The sequence below is a fragment of the Cyprinodon tularosa genome, unplaced genomic scaffold, assembly GCF_016077235.1.
Source record: "Cyprinodon tularosa strain WSP-4 unplaced genomic scaffold, ASM1607723v1 ctg259, whole genome shotgun sequence".
Classification (NCBI taxonomy): domain Eukaryota; kingdom Metazoa; phylum Chordata; class Actinopteri; order Cyprinodontiformes; family Cyprinodontidae; genus Cyprinodon; species Cyprinodon tularosa.
Window position 1 is genome coordinate 511746 of NW_024038958.1, and position 19843 is coordinate 531588.

General features: G+C 35.9%; 1 protein-coding gene across 1 annotated transcript; it reads left to right on the forward strand.

The window, feature by feature from the left end:
• Positions 1-8512: 8512 nt before the first annotated feature.
• On the forward strand, positions 8513-19548 carry haus5 (HAUS augmin-like complex, subunit 5). Its single transcript, XM_038288582.1, has 19 exons — positions 8513-8839; positions 8914-8976; positions 9155-9187; positions 9830-9854; positions 9947-10079; positions 10680-10839; positions 10920-11016; positions 11114-11205; positions 11285-11339; positions 11442-11569; positions 11648-11729; positions 11827-11981; positions 12134-12296; positions 12377-12457; positions 12566-12711; positions 13908-14004; positions 18187-18325; positions 18431-18563; positions 19333-19548. The coding sequence occupies exons 1-19, from the start codon at positions 8742-8744 to the stop codon at positions 19433-19435; spliced, it is 1983 nt and encodes a 660-aa protein (XP_038144510.1). The 5' UTR covers positions 8513-8741; the 3' UTR covers positions 19436-19548.
• Positions 19549-19843: the final 295 nt, after the last annotated feature.

Here is a 19843-nt window from a genome sequence, read left to right on the forward strand (position 1 = left end):
ACACACGTGCCGCTTGCTATATATAAAGGTATGCACCTGGTCATAGATGTAATAGCAGAAAAGACATGTGCAAACATTCCTGCACTTTAAACCATTCACTGAAAATAAAAGATATAAACTGTTAAATGTTTATGAGTATAAGTCTGACTTGTTTTGTAAAGTACCACATTATTTACTCTTGGCTGTTGCCAAGACTGATTATCATGAGAAAATATGTGGTGTTTCTGTTAAATTATCTGTGGATAAAAAAAAACAGTGTGTAACTTTTAGCCACTAGCAGGATTTTGTTACTTCCAGGTTTCGGGCCCCTGAAAGCAACTGACATCAGTTCATGGTCGCAAAATTAAACATCCTCCCTCAGAGGCGTGCACAGACATTTTGGGGGGCAGGTGCTCAGGAGGGGGGGCACTTTTTAGCGCACGTGTAACACTTAATTATAAAAAAAAAATAAACGCATGTTGAATGAAACTTGACTTTTATTTGTAACATTCTCTAAACGTGAGTTTTCAATGGAAAAAAGTCACATCACCAACAGAACAGACTAAAGCATACTTCTTTCATCTGGCTCATCTCCCTGTTTTCCCTCATCCTGGTCTTTTTCTGTCTCTGTGTCTTCCCTGAACTCTTCCTCATCTCCTGTCCTGTTATATGTTGATGGTATAGAGCTTCCCTGCTGTGACTGGCTACAATATATTAATAATAACCATCATGACAATAATAATAATAATAATAATAATAATAATAATAATAATAATAATAATAATAATAATAATAATAATAATAATAATAATAATAATAATAATAGCTTTAACAAATATGCCACATTAGTTTAAATAATGGGCTATTAGGGCAACATGACTGGAAGTCTTGTCATGTGGATATGACTTATGGTAGCCTACAAAATAATAGCTATTTTAATACCTGCTGCACAAACCACTTAAAAATAAAATGTGAACAGCTTTTAAGATTTTTCAATATGATTAACCCTCCTTTCTTGGCATTGTGCTGCAATTACTAAATCAATATACAATTAAGACAATAAAGAGACCAAAATGTGTTCATTTATGTTGCCTAACAAAACCTATACAACAGAAAACGTTTGTCTTAACACATAGATTTGTACAGAAGAGGATTAGGGCCACTGAAAAAAAAAAAAGTTAACTGATTTTTAAATTTTATTTCAGTTTAACATGGGAAAAAAGTCAGAATTCTGACTTTTTTATTGTCAGAATTCTGAGATTAAAGTCAGAATACTGAGCAAAAAGTCAGAATTCTCAGCAAAAAGTCAGAATTATGAGAAAAAAGTTAGAATTATGAGATTAAAGTCAGCATTCTGACTTTTTTCCCATACTAAACTGAAATAAAATTTAAAAATCAGTTAACTTATATTTTTTTTTCAGTGGCCCTAATCCTCTTCCGTAGATTTGCAATTGCAAACTCTACCGAAATTATTTGTAGCCTATGTGGTCGTCCTCACGTTATCTCTCATTGACTTGGGCTACAGTGTAAAACCTTCAGAATCAGAATCAGGTTTATTGCCATTGTTAGTGAAGGAGTTCACAAACTAGGAATTTTTTATGGTACAATCGTGCAACATGAAACATATAATATGGAATAGGTAAATAAAATTATAAAAATATCTAAAAACTGTGGGTATACGACCTCCCTCATGCTTTGAAATTTGTTAGCGGACCTCTTTGGTCGAGTAGACTGAAAGCTTTCGGAGTTATGGGTAAAGACAAGGGCACACATATCCTTCTACATTATATCCTAGATCAGAGAACACAAATTATATCTGTCTATAAAGCTGCACTCATTGTTGCACGACTCATTCAGTGATTGATCCGGCCCTTTAAGTCATGCAAGCGGGTTTTGGAAGAGAGAAGCCACAGCACAGAGCATCAATGCGCACCTGTATAGCAACCTGAAAAATAATTTTATATATTCTAAATTAAGTTTTGAATTTTTCCAGCGTTGTTTAAAAAAATATTTTGTTATGTTGACCGTGTTAAAATGATATGTGCAATAAAGGTGTCAAATACACACAACTTACAGCTCTTCACAGTATTTTAAAGCTGTCTTTCCTGACTATGGAGGCCAAGAGACAACTTTTTATTTAAAAAAAGTTTTCATGCATCTACTTTCTAAGCACCATCATAACTTGCCATATATATGGCACAATGACTTGACAAAAATGTGAATCTCATGCTACTCTTTGCAGATGTTCTCTCTTTACTGATGAAGAATGACTGGAGGGGCTCACATGGCAGAGAAATCAGTCCCATATCCTGATTAATTGCTTAAACATTTGATCATTGTAGAGCACTAACATTCTGTCTTTGGACCATTTAATTTAGAGCAGAAGATGCTCAGAGAATAAGGACAGAATCATTTTGACAATGTTTTCAGGGAAAACTGATTGAACTTACCCTGTGTCTACAAAGTAACACAATGTATGCTGTACACCCTATATTATCTATGACTGGTGATAAATAGCAGCATTAGGGATTAACCTGAAAATGTTTCAATAATAAAAGTCGATAAACTCTGATAAACTATTTGCGAGTTGAATGACCTATAAGCATGAAGGATAACTTTAAAGCTAAAAAGCATATCGTCCTTGTTACCAGCAGTGCAAGACACAAGAGTTTGGTGGTTTTCTGTGCAGCTTTATCCCCCCCAAAACAAATCAGAAATCAAGGCGCCTGTGAAAACACATTTTTGGTGTGGGCAACACACCTTGTGGACACCTTGACTTACCTTAGCTCCAAAGTTGCTGTTTTTATCAAAAAGAACAGAGATGACAAAGAATAATTGGTTAATTATGCACTGTATTATTTTGCTCCTGAGCTCCTGTAGATCTGAGGGGACCACGGCTGGAGTTAACAGTCTTATTGGAAAGATGCGCTCCTCACACAGGATAATAAGGGAAAATAGCAGAATTAATTGGGTTTGATTAAGAGAGCCTTTCAATGGGACACAGCTTTTTCGCATGACATAATTAGAGGTCAGTTAAGGGTGGGTGGAGGGGTGAGAGGGGGGATTTGGCTGTTGGCGCCAGTCCTTTGGGGGTGTGTCTGCAAGTGTGACTTGTGTATGCATGGGGGGGTGTTTCTTACATAGTGGGGACCATTTTTCATAAATCATAGCACATCGTGGGGACTGACTGCTCTTGTGGGGAGCAGTGCCTGGTCTCCACTGGAACAAATGCTGTTTTAGGGTTACGTTTGGGGCTAAGGTGTGTCCTTTACCGACATGTTTATCAAGCGAATCGTGCAAAGTCGATTATCCAATGCTGTCAGCTGGGCTTACTTAGACAGAAAACTTTTACCAATACTGTCTATATAATTTGATAGGACTGATGGTTGAAGTTGAATTGAACTGAGCAGTGCTTCGTTATTTATTTATTTATTTTTTTAAGCTTGGGTATTGTGTTATGCTTTTAGTCTGTATTAAACCTCTCCAAAAACCTCCCCACATATCTGCTGTGTTTCTTGGACTTCATGATGCTGCTCATTCACTAATGTTCTTTAACAAATTTATTAAGCTGTTGCAATAAAGCTTAATTTATACTGGGATTAATGCATGGGGGCTTGATTTTATTTGTCAATGTTTATCAAAGCTGGCTCAAATTGAAATCAAAACATGCCTTTGTTTTTTTGGGAAAAAATACATCCATTTCCTTCCACTCCACAATTAGTATCTACTTTGTGTTGATCTACTTCATAAAATCAAAATTAATATAAATGAAGTTTGTTGTTTTAACTTTTTTGTTGTGGTAAATTTTAAAGATGAAAATCAGTATGAATTGTCCAGTGATCATACTGTTGCACAAAGATTTTCCAGTTTTTGGATGCAAGAAATAATTTAATCCTTCCCAACACACATTCACACACTCAAAACATGATTGTGTAATCTGGCTAAAAAATAATCTACAACTAGAGAGTAGATCTAAAAATAAATTGGAATCTCAACCAGCCTTTACACTTGATTAGATTATAAAACATCTCATCAGGCATCAGCTTTTTTCCACAGCACCTCTATTGATGCTTGTCAGCATTTTAGAAGGATATGCAAACAAATTGAGCTCTTTTAGGGGCATGATTTCTAGGAGCAGCCAAAGGCCGGAGGAGGTCCTGTTTTCGGGGAACGGGGGATTTTATCCCTGTTTTATTTGGATGAAATGTTTCTCCTGCTAAGACCTACAGCATACGCTGGTGCAGTTTGCAGCAGTTCCAGTGCAAAGCAGCCGGGATGAATATCAGCTCCTCCGTATCTGAAGCCATGGTTCTCAATTAGAACAGAGGGTATTTCCTTCTACAGGTTGGAGGAGAGCTCCTGCGTCAAGTTGAGGAGTTTAAGTATTTTCTGTTCCTCATCACGAGAAGGGAAAATGAAGCAGGAGATCGAAAGGGGGATTGGTGCAGCTGCGACCATGATGCGGACGTTGCACAGATGTGTTGTGGTGAGGAGGGAGCCAAGCCAAAAGGCGAAGCTCTCGATTTACAGGTCTATCTACAATACTACCCTCACCTATGGTCATGGGAACTGGTTTGTGACTCAAAGAAGGAGATCCTGGATAAAAGTTGTCGAAATGAGCATTCTTCACAGAGTGGCCAGGCACTCCCTTAGAGAAATGGTGAGGAGCTTGGCTGCCAGCAAGAGGATTGGAAAAGAGGCCTAGAGGATGGCCAAGAACACACTGATCTCTGTGCTGGCCCTGGAACGCCTCGGGGCCTCCTGCTGAGGAGCTGAAGAAGGTGTCTGGGAAGAGGAAGGTCTGAGAAACTCTGCAGAGACTGCGGCCCACATCACACGGTCCTGAATTAGCGAAAAATGAGTGAGAGTATTGTATTGTATTTTATTGTATTGTACTGCGCTGTTTTATATTGTATTTATTTGTATTGTATTGTATTCCATTCTATTCCAAATTAAAGAAAATATTTTAGAATATCTGTCATTGTAATGTTAAACCTCATTAGTGTATTTTGTGTTTCTTAAAGAGTCGTTCCTGCAAAGTCAATGATTGCATGCTATTAGTTGGGTTTCCTCAGATAGAAAATATTAGTTATCACCTATGATTTGATTAAATAGTATATGTAAAGCGCCTTGACATTAATTATAATTTGCCTCTATATAAACAAACTGAACTAAATTAGATTGGCTTTTGTACCATTTATATTCTTTGTGTTTTCTAAAGGGATTTATTTTTTTATTTTTCTCTTCTTTATTTCTCTCTGCTCCTGAGCAGTTATACCATATGAAAGATACAGTACTTACAGTATAGCTGTAACCACATAAGTTATTTTTAAATGTGATCACCGATAATTGCTTCAAAGGGTTTATATGAATTCAGGGTGGAACTGTTTTTTTGCAGTGGATCAGGTGCGCCCTCTATGTCTTAAATCTAGAAATTACATATTTCAATGTATGGCTTAGTTTTGCATTATTTTTGTCAAAATCTAGTGGGGGAAAAAATGCATTAACTTGTTGCATCATGTCAGAATATATTCTATATTCTGATATGATCTGTGAGTTTGTTTTGCAGTTATACACATTTTAAGTAGATATATAAAATAGGAGTCCAAACTTTACTACTAATAATTTGTTTTAAATTTTCCATAAAGGGTAAGAATAGACATACTGTCCCATGGCAGCAAGCGAGGCATCCCCATACTGTGAGTTAGGAGAGGCCTTCTTTATTAGTATCCATGATTCAATAAATAGTTATTATATAACATCATTTAGTATAGCGTAGCTGCTACACTATGTGGAGCAGATCTTTTTCACCAACTAGGACCAATTTTTTTTTGTTTTTTGGGCTTCAAAGACCAAAATTAGTGTAGATAGTAAATGCTTTCCCACAGGCTCAGAACCTAGATGCATCAATTATAAATGATTGAAGACCCAGTGGCGCAGTGGGTAGCACTGCTGCCTTGCAGGAAGAAGGTTCTGGGTTTGATTCCTGGCGTGGGTCTGGGTTCTCTCTGGGTCCAAAAAACATGACTGTTAGGTTAATTGGCTTCTCTAAATTGTCCTTGGATGCAAGTCTGTGCATGAATGGTTGTTTGTCCTCTTTGTCTCTGTGATGGACTGGTAATCTGTCCAGGGTTTACCCTGCCTCTCTCCTGTAGACAGCTGGAGATAGGCACCAGCACCTCTTGACCCCACTTGGGATTAAGTGACTAAGAAAATGGATGAAGATCCATATCCAAAAAAATATTACAAAGATAACTAAGAAGCAAGTTGAAAAATCCACCCCTTAATGATAAGAATTTCTTCAATGCTTTCTTATTAGTCTTTAGAACATTTAAATGATCTAAATCTTAATAGTGAAAGGTCTAAAAATGTATTTCCTTTTGTAATTTCTACTGTGCTTAACACATTTAATTACAGAATACTCATTGATAAACTTATATAAATAATGGGATTATTTAGTACTATGCTAAAATGGTATAAACCTTACTTGATAGATCACTAAACTGGCTCAATGTTTTTCAATAATCATGTTTGATAATCATAAATCTCTGCAAAACAATAAATAGTGAGTTTCTTTTAGGGTCCATTTTCTGGACAATTATATTTAACATTCATAATGTCCAAGACCAGGATTGAGAATATTAGTATAAACGGTAAATGAACCAAACAGATCATTTTTTTCAAAATAATTTTAACAGATGTTTTTGATATAACAAATTGCTGTGTTATCCCATGTTTGTATTTATTTTAGTTGTTTTTTTCTGTCTTTGTTCATTTATGTTTCTGTAGAGCTCTTTAAAAGAAGTTATGTAAAAATAGTGTTATATGAATTAGCCTTTTAATACATTTAATGATAATTTTTTTATCATATTGCATATAATCTATACATATCAGGATAAAATCAAGACAACAAACATATAAAAATTTTTATATAAAAGAGGAAATACCAAAACACATGATCTATTGTATTTGAATTATTCTTACACACATAGTTTGATCTCTAAATGTCAGTGTCAGGTCATTTCTCATAATTGTCCAGCTTTTCAGCTTTTTAAAACAGACTGTGTTGTCACTTTCAAAAGCATTGCTTTTAAAAATTCATACTGTATAATAGAGGAACAATTCCAGACCTAACCAGGTAAGTTTAAAAGATTAACCAATAACTGAATTTGAATTACTTAGATTAACAAGCCATGAAACTTTTGTTATATAAATATATCAGGACTGACACCATCACATTTAAAAAATGTGTTTTAAACATTTTTTCTTTATGGTTCATGCAATTAAATACGCAAACTTGGTGTGTTTCATTTATGTTTAAGCTGTGTTTATCTATATTTGAAACAATCTCCTAATATAAGACTTATATATTGCAAACACAAAAAATCTATTCTGTTTCTAACAGTAATATGCATTTTAGAGAGAATTGGGATTATGCCTGAATGTGTTAATCAGAGACACTTTGTACAGCTATTTGTAGACCTAATTGACATTTAAAATGTGCAATTTACATCAACAGCTCAAAAACATCTCCTATTTTTCCATATTTTGAGTTCAATGATTCAGATGATGTTATAGTATTTTGGCCGGACCCAAATTTTACTAGGTTTGAAAGTGATCATTTGTTTTCAGTTTGGTCCCTGTTTCTGACACTGGACTTAAAAAAAATGCCCTATTATTAAGCTGATTAGTTTGTTTAAGTTTTCTGCTAAAAGCAGTTAAGAAATCATTTGGTTTTATTAAAATTATTGTTATTTTTTCTCCAGCTCCATTCATAGTTTTTTTTTATTTTTTATTTTTTGCAGATTCAATTGTGAAAAGAGAAATAGTTTCTTCATGGGAGACTACTATACATAAATGCCCAAGTATCCAAGTTGTTGTCTTGTTATTGAATGAAAGTGCTGCATGGCTTTAAGATATTTTTGCATAAGTGCACAGAGTGAGAAATCAAACAAATGTTCTCGATTAAAGGACAAGGATGATCATTCAAAGCCTAAATTTTAAAAGAGAAATGAAGGATAGTCTCCCGATACAACTTTAGAAGTCATGAAGGAGGCTGTTTTATAAGGAGCAAAAAAAGAAGCATTGTGTATGTGTGGATATTTACTCTTTATAAAATAATAATGTTATTTTCATAACTTTAATACACTTGGTTGGAGATAAAATAATAACATATTCTGTTAAGAGAAGGGAATTAGTTAGTCGAATACAAGAAAATACATTGCAATTAAATATACAAGATATTTTGGATTAACTATCTACTTCTAAATGTTTTTTTTATTTAATAAATTACCTTAAGAAAACGAAATTGATAGAAAGAATATACAATTTATTAACTTAATTATTATAATTTTATTATATGTTATTTTTTTATTTTTGTTTTGTGGGAGAATTTACATATATCATCCCGAACCACACTTCATTCCAGTAGATGGCGGTAGTGCGCATCAATAAGTTGCTTACCCACTGCCATAAAAAGGAAGAAGAAAAAATGTGTTTAACAACTGACTTTAAAGATAGGGGGCGCTGTCTCAACGGAAACGCACACCGGAAGTTTGGTGCACGGGCGGGAAGTTGAAACTACAAATATTTCAAAACATTTCTGTTTGTTATCATTAGAGTCGCGATAGGTTGTGGAAGGCTTTTATCTAGCTAAGTAGGTTTGAATATGCAGGAAATCAAATACTATATTCTAGCAAACGTATAGAAGGTCCTTTTGTGGCCAACTTTAGCTAGCTCGGCTTAACTGGCTGATAATTAGCATGGCGGATAGAAAACTTGTGAAGGAGCTGAAACGCTGGGCAACAGAGGAATTTAATCTTCCCCCGGACAGTCTTCCCAATGACAACTATTTGAAAACGTGGGTTAATACGAATTACTAAATGTAAAAACGTCTTCGTTTGCAGCTTTGACCTTATCTTGTATTCCCCATAGGCTTTGTGTTGGTACTGGGAAGTCAATATGGAAATATATGATCCAACATGTTTTCCACCAGAGGTAAGCCCTGCTTTTTATCCTCTCTGAGGGATTACCTTTGTTGTTTTATTTTTCAAACATTATGAAACCCCCTAACTTTTCAGAAAGTGACATTTATTTATCTGCATATAGTGTGCAAGTTTGTGTTGAACTAAATGATATCTTATTTATATGATATATTCTCTTTTTCCCCCCATAGGAATGTGAGGATCGTGCGTGGCAATCTTCAGTGGTATCCTTTACTGACAAGCTAATTCTTTTAAACTTGTCTCTATTTGAGAAAATGAACACTTAGCATATTATGTAGTTAGAGAATGCCACTGGTTTAGAAAATTGCCCAGTTAATTCTGGTTAGTCACTATTGTGGATAGCCAACTATTCCTCCATCATAACTTTGACCCTCTTTGATTAGGATTGTAATATTAATATTATAGATAAGAAGATCTTACAATCATGTTATTTACCCTAAAATACATAAAATAACAATGTGGTGTAACAAGCTGATATTAGCTGGTTGACTCCGATAGCTAGCCAGACATGCTGCTCTTAGCTTGTACATTAAAACTCTTCAAGACAGTGACCGATTGCTTCTATCAAACAGACTTGTCTGTTCCTTAAACAAAGGAAAAATTACTGTGTTTTCCTCTGATCCATGCTCTGGTCACATTGGCCACGTTCTTTGCCATCTCAATGTGAGGTATTTCTAGTGGAAACATCATGAAGGAATGTTGAGATTGTGAAACAAATTATTTAACTTTGGCTCATGCCCAGTTGCACATGTTTACAGATTATCTACAGTACCTTTGCTGTCCTATGAATCTGTGTGTTACCTACTTTATTACCTGGTAAAGTCCTTAACTTTCTGACTGAAAAGGTACAAAGTACTACAAGACAAAGAGGTAGACTTTGTTTTTCCTTCTCTCAGTTTGTCTAATTCATTATACAGCTAGTAGAGATTCAGTATTTGGTTTTGTTGTGTTTATGTGCACAGATGACAAAGGCTGAATGCCAAAGTGAAGCAGCAAAGCGGAAAGAGCTTCAAGCGAAAATAGAGCAGATGAGAGCTGAGATCAGCCACCTGGACTCTCAGATCAGAGGAACGGAGGAACAAGTGGCCTCACAGGGTTCGTCCTTATGTTCTATGAAATCATAAGGGAGCATAACTTTACATTATACTATTTTTAGTCAAGTGATTATGTTGGTTATCAATGTAAACAGGATTGGTGAAGCCAATGTGACGGTTTATAATTTTGTTAGTTTACCATGTTTTTACTATATATACATATAGACAGGGTTTGAAATTGATTAAAGACTTTTTGCTGAAAAAGGGAATAGCTGCACTGTATTTAGTAAAAATGCAACTTTTATGGGATTGGATATCTTGATGAAAATATTAACTAAATAATAAGCCATTTTGTTTATATTCTGCCTCTTTCTTTTCTTACTTCACTTTGTCCCTAACATTATCTGACGCCTCCTGATCATTATTATCTGTCAGGTGTTGGCATAAGGGCTATGAAAGTTCGTCCAACTAATCAAGCATATCAGTGTGTGACATGGCAGTTGAAATACGACTACCTACCAAATAGTCTATTCAAAGTGTACTTACTGATATAACCCAGACTGGTGTGACAGATATGTTTGAGAATAAAAATATTATGCTCCTATCTAATTTCTTTTGTATGAAAATTCAGTATTTAACATACTCTCACTTCTTATTCTAGAGCAATCTCTCAATGATATCTGGGTCCAAATAGAGGAGAACCAGACCCGGGAACTACTTCTGAAGGCATTCAGTCAGCGCACCAACTTCAACCGTAAAGTCCTCCTTGATGATGTGCAAAAGATAAGCAGCCACTGCCTAGCACTCAAGCAGATTGCCAGGTTAGACAGAAATCCACCTAAATAGTTGACACGATTACAGATATTCCAAATATTTTAGGAAATATTTTGCTGCTTTGTAGGAAAGCTGAGTCTGAGGTGCTGTTTGGGGATGAGCCCTCCAGCAACATGGTTGATGACAGCCTTAGCTCAAAGGCGGCAGCAGTGCCTCAGGTCCTGGTAGGAGAAGCAGATAAAAAAAATTTAAACTGAGTTTAAGACAATAATTAATTTTGTATCCAAAAAATAATTAATCACTTTTTTTTTTTCTGGTCAGCGTGACCTGAGAGAGCTGAGTGAAGATAGGGTCCACTTCTTTCGCTGTTTACAGGAGAATGAAATAAAAATGCAGCGTTCTGCCCCCAAAAGGTAAAGATGACGGTTTTGAAAAAATCTCACTGATTTATGTTACCTATTGCAGGATTACTCAATTGTTTTCTCTTTCTAGCATGACTCATGAACAGAGGACAGCTGTGTTTCAATATTGGCTTAGTACGGCTGAGGTTGGTGCATTTGGACAAGTGCAAAATAAAGGCCCATTGAGGTCTCAACGTTTAAAACTGATTACCACTTTATTAAAATGCTATTTTCTGTCATTTCATCAGAAAGTGTTAAGCAGTTACCCTCCAAGCCATGTCCTCTCAGCACTGCAGCATCTAGCTGTAACAGAGCAGAAAGCTCTGCAGGACAAACTATCCTCTTTGGATGTTATGCAGGACATGGCAACTCTGCGGTAAGAGAAACTTTGCATGATGTCAATGCATTTTGTTCACCCTGTTTGGCGACAGAGGTATCTTGTTTGATTTTACAGATTTCGATTTGAAAGTGATCAAGTTTTGGATATCTCAGCAGAGGAATGTGATGAGTTACCTCCTGTTAAGTCTCTCCTGGATGTAAGAAACCACCACAGGCATTTTGGAATTCTCTTTTAAGGCAACTGTGTGTGCTACTTTGTGTCACGTAGGGTTTTAATCATGTTTCTTGTTTCAGGCCGCTTGGGAGGAGGTCCAGCAGAGCTTGATGGAGCTGTCCCAAACTCGCTCCAGGTTCCAGCAACTCAAACATCTGTTGAAGGCCCGTAAAGAGGAAGCTGAACAAGACATGTCTGGTATTGCAGATGAGAACATCAATGAAGGTTTAGCACTGTAAGTCCAACAATGGTACAAGTCTTTGTTTAAGCCACAACTCATTTTTTTCTTAATGAAAATTGTAATTTAGGGACAAATAATCTGTCTCTGGATTTGATTGTTCAATTCCCCATGCTTTGTTTACCATGACACCTCTGGACTGTTTTTAGGTTGGTACTGCAGATGGAGCTGCAGTGTGTGATGCAGACAGCAGCTCGGGATCATATCCGAGATCGCTGTGTTCAGCTTGACCAACATGCCAGAAACCGTCAGGAAGCCCTACAGGATCTTCACAGCCAGTGGCAAAGCATTATGGATTTCCGAGAACTAGTGGTGGGGAGGAATGGTTAATATATAACATTGTTCATTGCTGTATAGCAATGAAGCTATAAACATGAATGATTCATTTGCAGGCTCTAAGACAGGAGCAGTTGAGAGGTCTGATTAAAGGAAACTCATCCGCTAAGTCACAGCTGATTAGTCTTCATAAAGAGGTCTGGATGTAATGCCTTTTTCTGTTACAACATACTTTAAATGACCTCACTGCTTTTGGAACATGTTTTCTAACATTTATAATGGCTCAATATCCATTTTTGTTTTAGTTGCAGGAGTTTATCGAGGTTAAGCTTGTGCCACAATTTGAGGATATAGTGGCTGCAGCTACCAGTCTACGAAATTCTGTTTCCAAGGAGGCAAAGCAGTTTGGAACAGTTTCAGTTCTTGCTCTGGACCGCAGGACTATGAATGGGTAAAAAAGGCATCTTGATTATAGTTGAACATTGTATATCTTAAATTATTCCACATGTATACGATGAAGTTTACTTGATGTTAGATAAACAGCAACCTTTAGGTAATGCAACCAATATTTTTGTCATTCTTTGACACTCCTCAAACAAGCTGATCTTTTTTCTTGACAATGCTTTGAGCTTGTTTTTTTTTTTTATGTTTTTTTTAGAGCAATTATAGTTTCAAAGAAGAAAGGAAAAATAATAGAGCAAAACGAGCTGATTTAAAAGGTGGTACAAATGTACATTTAGAAACTCGTAACTAAAAGCAATTCAGTGCATGACACTATAATCTTAAACATGTTCCACATTTAATGACACTGCAGTGTGATTTTGACTAAGACTGTAAAACTAATGGGAGGAAGCTTATGCATGTGGTTTATTTTTAAGACTGAAACCTCAGAAAATGTGGTTTACATTTGGATTCAGCCTTGAATATATATACTATATATAAGAGTAGTTTTCACTAGAGTTAGGCCTCTTTTTTCACCAACTTTGCGCATCAGATAATTATTGATTGTAGATTCCTAGCAAATAGCTCACATGAAGAATAACGGTAGATGGAGAACAACTATGAGCAGCTTTTTATAGATTGTCAAATATAATTTTGTAAAGAAAGAGGCTATTCTAACAATTTAATGTGTTTTTTGATGTCTGCCCTCTCTCACTGTGACTGAATGTTTAAGGTCTGTTCTTGGTCAGAAGGTGAACTTTTCTCCTGGCTCAAGTCTTTTATGGCCTGTTACAGTTGTTTTTCCTTTCATGCTCACCTTGTATATAGTGATTATCTTCCCATAAGCTTGAACTAGTGTATCCCATCCCTGTTTAAAAGGAAAAAAAGCATCCCCACACCATGATTTGCCTCCACTATGTTTACAAGGTGGTATGATCCTAACCCTTCTATAAGCTTCTCCACAGCTTTAACCTGCTGTTTGCCATTTGCTCTTCAATGTGCTCTAACAAACATTTTGAACCTTCAAAGAACATCTGGATTTAGATAAGGATTTCTGATGTAGATAAGTTAATTTTACTAAATGAGTAATTACAGATGATGGCTTTATTTAAATTAACTTATGCATACCACACTTTTCAGGGAACACTTCATGCTAATTACCGTAGGGAAGGAAATAATCAGGTTGCTTTCCTTTTCTCTTTTCAGAACGCAGAGAGTTCCTGCATCTTGGTTGTCCATTCACCGCTTGCAGGCCCCACAGTTCAATAGCTTGCGTCAAAGCCTAGCATTCCCCTTGTATAAGGTATTTGATATTAAAATGATGTACTTTTTTTTTTTTCATTATTTATTGCTAAAGGGGTAAAGGACATTTTATTTAGTCCTTTCGGAAGGATTTATTTTGATAATTGCTTCATAAGAGAAACTCTGTCTAATATGAAGCAGCAGCTTTCAAAGGAACTGGAAATAAGGCACACCCCCTCCCCCTTTGAAAAAAATAAATTTAAAAGGCTACTGTTTATTTTTAAGCATCCTTTTTTATTATGATGCAAAGCTCTGATAACCAAACTGTTGACAGGCTGTGTTACTTACTTACTGAAAAAAGGTGTTTACATGCAGTGGAGTGTGTCCAGAATTGAGCTGATGCTTATGTTTCTTATATATTTTAGTAGAATAATAGAAATTAAATTTATTATTTTGTTTAACCCATGAATACACAGCCTACCAATACCTACAGTCTTCCTTTGGTGGAGTTATTTTCATCAACCATTTTGCTGTGGGGAATTGTGCCAAGCAGATATATATTTTTTTTCCTCACAAGCCAATTTGCTAACTATAAAGTTTAGAGCTAAGGTCTGAATTGAATGCACTTTAGAGTTAGGGTGGTGTATGCAGTGGTAAAGGTCGGGTTTAGGCTTATTTTCAGGGTCAGGGCATAGAAAGGGTTTAAAGTGACTGAAAATTATTGAGAGTGAACACATGGTCCACATATAACAAAATGCAAATGTGTATGATTGGGTGTTTGTGTTGGACAACAATGCTTTGGGTTCAGTTGGCTAATATTGCTGTTGGCTAATATTGCTGTTAGCTACTGATTAGGGTTGTCACGATAATAAAATTTTCAACTCGATACCGATACTAAGGAAAATATTCGATACTCGATACCATTTTCGATACCACAAGGATAAAAACAAAGACTCCAAAATTCAACAGAAATATTTTCATTAATAAATAAAATACAATAAATAAACACAATAAAGGTTGTATGCTGTGCATAATATTATGCAAGCTTGATAAAAAACGTATAAAATTCAAATTAAGTGTTCCTTCCTTGGCTATGCTTTGCACACATAACAATGACGCTAGCCAAACCGGTTAAGAAACAAAAATAATTCTCAGCAGCTGCACCTCTTACAAAAAAAATGTCTGAAACTGAAAAGAGCACAGAATTATTCAATCACACAGTGTTCAGAAAGTGCATTTTCCTCTATTCTGCACTTTAGATGTATGTATCGATACTGTATCGATACTTTTAAAAACGAGTATTGTATCCGGATACAACATTTCAGTATCAATACTTTTTTGAGTTTCGATACTTTTGACAACCCTACTACTGATAGCTAACAATACTGTAATGCCTACCTAAATACAATACTGTTGGCCAACAGAAAAGTTGGCTAATCTGTTGATGGAAAAATAAGTTAATAAATGGAGATAATGATGTTGCTTTGTAAAAATTACCTACTGGGTGGTGAAATTGCTGACATCAGATCAGTAAGTTGGACAGTGTTGAAAGTTAAAGTTGCATCAGATGTGAGACAGACAGTGTCTAAAAATTAAAGGTTTGTTGAAAATTCCATACAAACAGCTTGGGGTCATTTTTGACCACACTTATGGAAGAGTGGGCAGTGATACAAAAACTAATTTACAACTAAACTAACTAATAAACAAAAATGCAAATGGCACAAGCATGTTTTATCAACTGCATTTTTGCACCATATATATTTGTCTTGGCAATGATCTGAACTTCCATACCAATGTGTGTTGCACTATGTTTTTTTTTTCTCCCACTCTGTTTACATTTGTTCACTACTGGACTTGGAATGTAAATGTTCATTTCACTGCTAAGTTGCTGCTCATTTACTGTCTGAAAGCTGTCAAAAATTATATTTCATTTTGTATACACTCTTAGTACACAAAATGACAAAAGTTGTCCAAATGTTTTTATTTGTTTTATTTGGCAAACCTAATTGAATTATACATTTTTATGTTAAAGATTCTAAAGAATTACAACACATTGGGTCATCTAAGGGTTTAAGTGTTGTGAGGTGTGTTTTTTTTACACTAATATTTGTTTTGATTTTGTGCTTAATTTTTTTAATACTAAGGATTTTCTCATCTGTCTATTAGCACCATTAATTACAGGTGCTGGTCATAAAATTAGAATATCATGAAAAAGTAGATTGATTTCAGTAATTCCATTTAAAAAGTGAAACTTGTATATTATATTCATACATTACATACAAACTCATATATTTCAGATGTTTATTTTGTTTAATTTTGATGATTACAAATGACAACAAATGAAAATCTCAAATTCATCATATCAGAAAATTAGAATATTGTGAAAAGGTTCAAAATTGATGGCCCCTGGTGCCACACTCTAATCAGCTAATTAACTCAAACCACCTGCTAAAGCCTTTAAATGGTCTTTCAGTCTAGTTCTATAGGCTACACAATCATGGGGAAGACTGCTGACTTGACAGTTGTCCAAAAGACGACCATCGACACCTTGCACAAGGAGGGCAAGACACAAAAGGTCATCGCTAAAGAGGCTGGCTGTTCACAGAGCTCAGTGTCCAAGCACATTAATAGAGAGGCGAAGGGAAGGAAAAGATGTGGTCGAAAAAAGTGTACAAGCAAGAGAGATAACCGCACCCTGGAGAGGATTGTGAAACAAAACCCATTCAAAAATGTGGGGGAGATTCACAAAGAGTGGACTGCAGCTGGAGTGAGTGCTTCAAGAACCACCACACACAGACGTATGAAAGACATGGGTTTCTGCTGTCGCATTCCTTGTGTCAAGCCACTCTTGAACCACAGACAGCGTCAGAAGCGTCTTGCCTGGGCTAAAGAGAAACAGGACTGGACTGCTGGTGAGTGGTCCAAAGTCATGTTCTCTGATGAAAGTAAATTTTGCATTTCCTTTGGAAATCAAGGTCCCAGAGTCTGGAGGAAAAGAAGAGAGGCACTTCATCCACGTTGCTTGAAGTCCAGTGTAAAGTTTCCACAGTCAGTGATGGTTTGGGGTGCCATGTCATCTGCTGGTGTTGGTCCATTGTGTTTTCTGAGGTCCAGGGTCAACGCAGCCACATACCAGGAAGTTTTAGAGCACTTCATGCTTCCTGCAGCTGACCAACTTTTTGGAGATGCAGATTTCATTTTCCAACAGGACTTGGCACCTGCACACAGTGCCAAAGCTACCAGTACCTGGTTGAAGGACCATGGTATACCTGTTCTTAATTGGCCAGCAAACTCTCCTGACCTTAACCCCATAGAAAATCTATGGGGTATTGTGAAGAAGAAGATGCAATACACCAGACCCAACAATTCAGAAGAGCTAAAAGCCACTATTAGAGCAACCTGGGCTATCATAACACCTGAGCAGTGCCACAGACTGATCGACTCCATGCCACGCCGCATTGCTGCAGTAATACAGGCCAAAGAAGGCCCAACTAAATACTGAGTGCTGTACATGCTCATACTTTTCATGTTCATACTTTTCAGTTGGCCAACATTTCTATAAATCCTTTGTTTTTATTGGTCTTCAGTAATATTCTAATTTTCTGATATGATGAATTTGAGATTTTCATTTGTTGTCATTTGTAATCATCAAAATTAAACAAAATAAACATCTGAAATATATGAGTTTGTATGTAATGTATGAATATAATATACAAGTTTCACTTTTTAAATGGAATTACTGAAATCAATCTACTTTTTCATGATATTCTAATTTTATGACCAGCACCTGTACATTTTGTATCTCATTTACTAACTGATGATTTAGAATAGAGTTTCATGATTATTGGCTATATATTTTTTGGTTAAATACACATTTTCCTCTCTCCACTCTCACAGTATGTGATGTGGACACTCACTCTCACCCCTAGTGTCTCAGACACTATAATCTGTCTGATGGTGACATTGAATAGCAGGATACCGCATTGGCATGCATAAATGTGCATTTGTAACCCCCCACAGTTATTGCATTCCATGTTGCCCAGTTCTTACTACAAAATTAGAGCCTTTAGTAGGTATTCCAAAAAGAAGAAAATTAAAAACCAGCGCATTAGTAGGTATGTAACTACTCAGGGTAGTTTTGAGGAGATAGAGTTTTTTTTTTTTTACATGGCTTCGGTGTCTACCATTTCTTTTTATGTTTGAGATTTTTCATAGCGACTTCTTTTCCATCCCTATGTTCCAGGCTCCAGAGGAGTTGTGTTCCCAGCTGCGAACCCAACAACTTGAGCTACGTTTTCTGAGGGAGTTGCTGCTGCTTTATTCAGCCACACTGCAGAAAGTGGAGAAGGACTCTGAACAACTACATGCACCTGATCAAAAAGGTATAAAAGTCAATTGAGGAAAAAGTGCTGTTCTTTGATTAAAAGCTATACTTGATGGAAAATTATATATTTAGCTGTATATAAAATGTCTTAACTGTTTTCCAGCTTTGCTGTCCAAAGTCAGGGATGAGGATCAAAAGCTTCTAAAATCTTTGCTACCAAGAGCCCGAGGTCTCACCCACCACTGTGCCCAGGGTCTTTCTTATGGTGCCCAAGTTAAGACCGCCATCTCTTACTGGTGAGGAAAACTTCTGAAACAGAAAACTGGCTTTAAATTGATTTATTAAAATTTGTACTTATAAAAGTAACTTTTTAAACCTGGTTATGCTTTTAAAAGGTTTTTGTTCCTCCAGTTATATTAAACCTCTTACATGAGATATCTTTTGCAGTATGCTTATTACTTAAACAGTACCTGCCAGGGAAACTGAAAGCATTAAGCTAATGATCCAATAGCATTTAATAAATAAGCTGTGGACAAAAAATTCAATACAAGGTAAAGTATTAGATTTCAAAGGCTTAAATGTTTACAAAGAGCCAGGCCTTCAGTCAGTTCCCTTCTTGACCAATTCATACCCACATTTTGCTCCCAACCATTGTCATCTCTATCCTTCATTTACTCATACTGTACTTGTAAACAAACTGAATTTGCTTTGTTGTACTTTGCTTTGTAATAACTATTTTCTCTTGGTAATTTGTGGATGTTGAATAACGACAAGAGAATGGACAGAAAAAAAATCGATGCTTACTTTCAAAAAACTTTCCTAAACCCAATCTTGACAATCAGTATTACAGCCTACTTTACTAATTTTGAAATATGCAAGATTATGTATCCTCTTTAACACATGAAGACTTTGCTACCTTTGGATAGATTGCTATAGAGGACATATAGTTGTACTGTAAATTTATTTCATTATTTGATCCTAAATTGCTGTTTTTACTTTCCCTTTTGTCACGAACTACAGACAGTCATAATAATCTGGTTTTGTTTGACATTTCCAAACATGTAGGTGGGACAAACCAGCCCAGCGTGTTCTTCCTGAGCTCAGAAAAGGAGGACTGACTTTCCAACAGTGGCTTCAGAGATGGAAACTTGCAGCGAAAGCTTCATAGTTTTATACCTTAGGGGTTTTTCATAAAAACCGCACTGCATTATTCACCTTTTCATATACATAATAACATTTTAAAATCAAACTGAAATGCAAATAAAGTTCATTTTCTTCTCCGTCTGTGTTTTGGATATTTGTTTATACCCATACCTGTCTGCATGTTTAAATCATACATTAAATTACCCATTTGATCCCCGTAGTGCTGGAATGTATGCGCACCGAATAGCCAATGATCGATACATGGTGATCATATACCTGTTCTGAATCGGTAAGGATTATATAAACATACTCTAGTATGCGAATACCTTGTATGCAGGGCTTTGTTTCTGCAGGTTTGTTTCCAGTAAGTGTCAGACAAACACGGGGCAACATTGTTCTTTTGTAGCAGTGAAGGGGGAGTGGAGCAATCTGA

Excerpts from the sequence above, each read along its gene's own strand:
- haus5 (XM_038288582.1), top strand. The coding sequence starts at position 8,742 with ATGGCGGATAGAAAACTTGTGAAGGAGCTGAAACGCTGGGCAACAGAG. Across the intron at positions 12,458-12,565 it reads TGATTAGTCTTCATAAAGAG|TTGCAGGAGTTTATCGAGGT; the intron begins GTCTGGATGTAA and ends TTTTTGTTTTAG. Across the intron at positions 12,712-13,907 it reads GACCGCAGGACTATGAATGG|AACGCAGAGAGTTCCTGCAT; the intron begins GTAAAAAAGGCA and ends TTCTCTTTTCAG.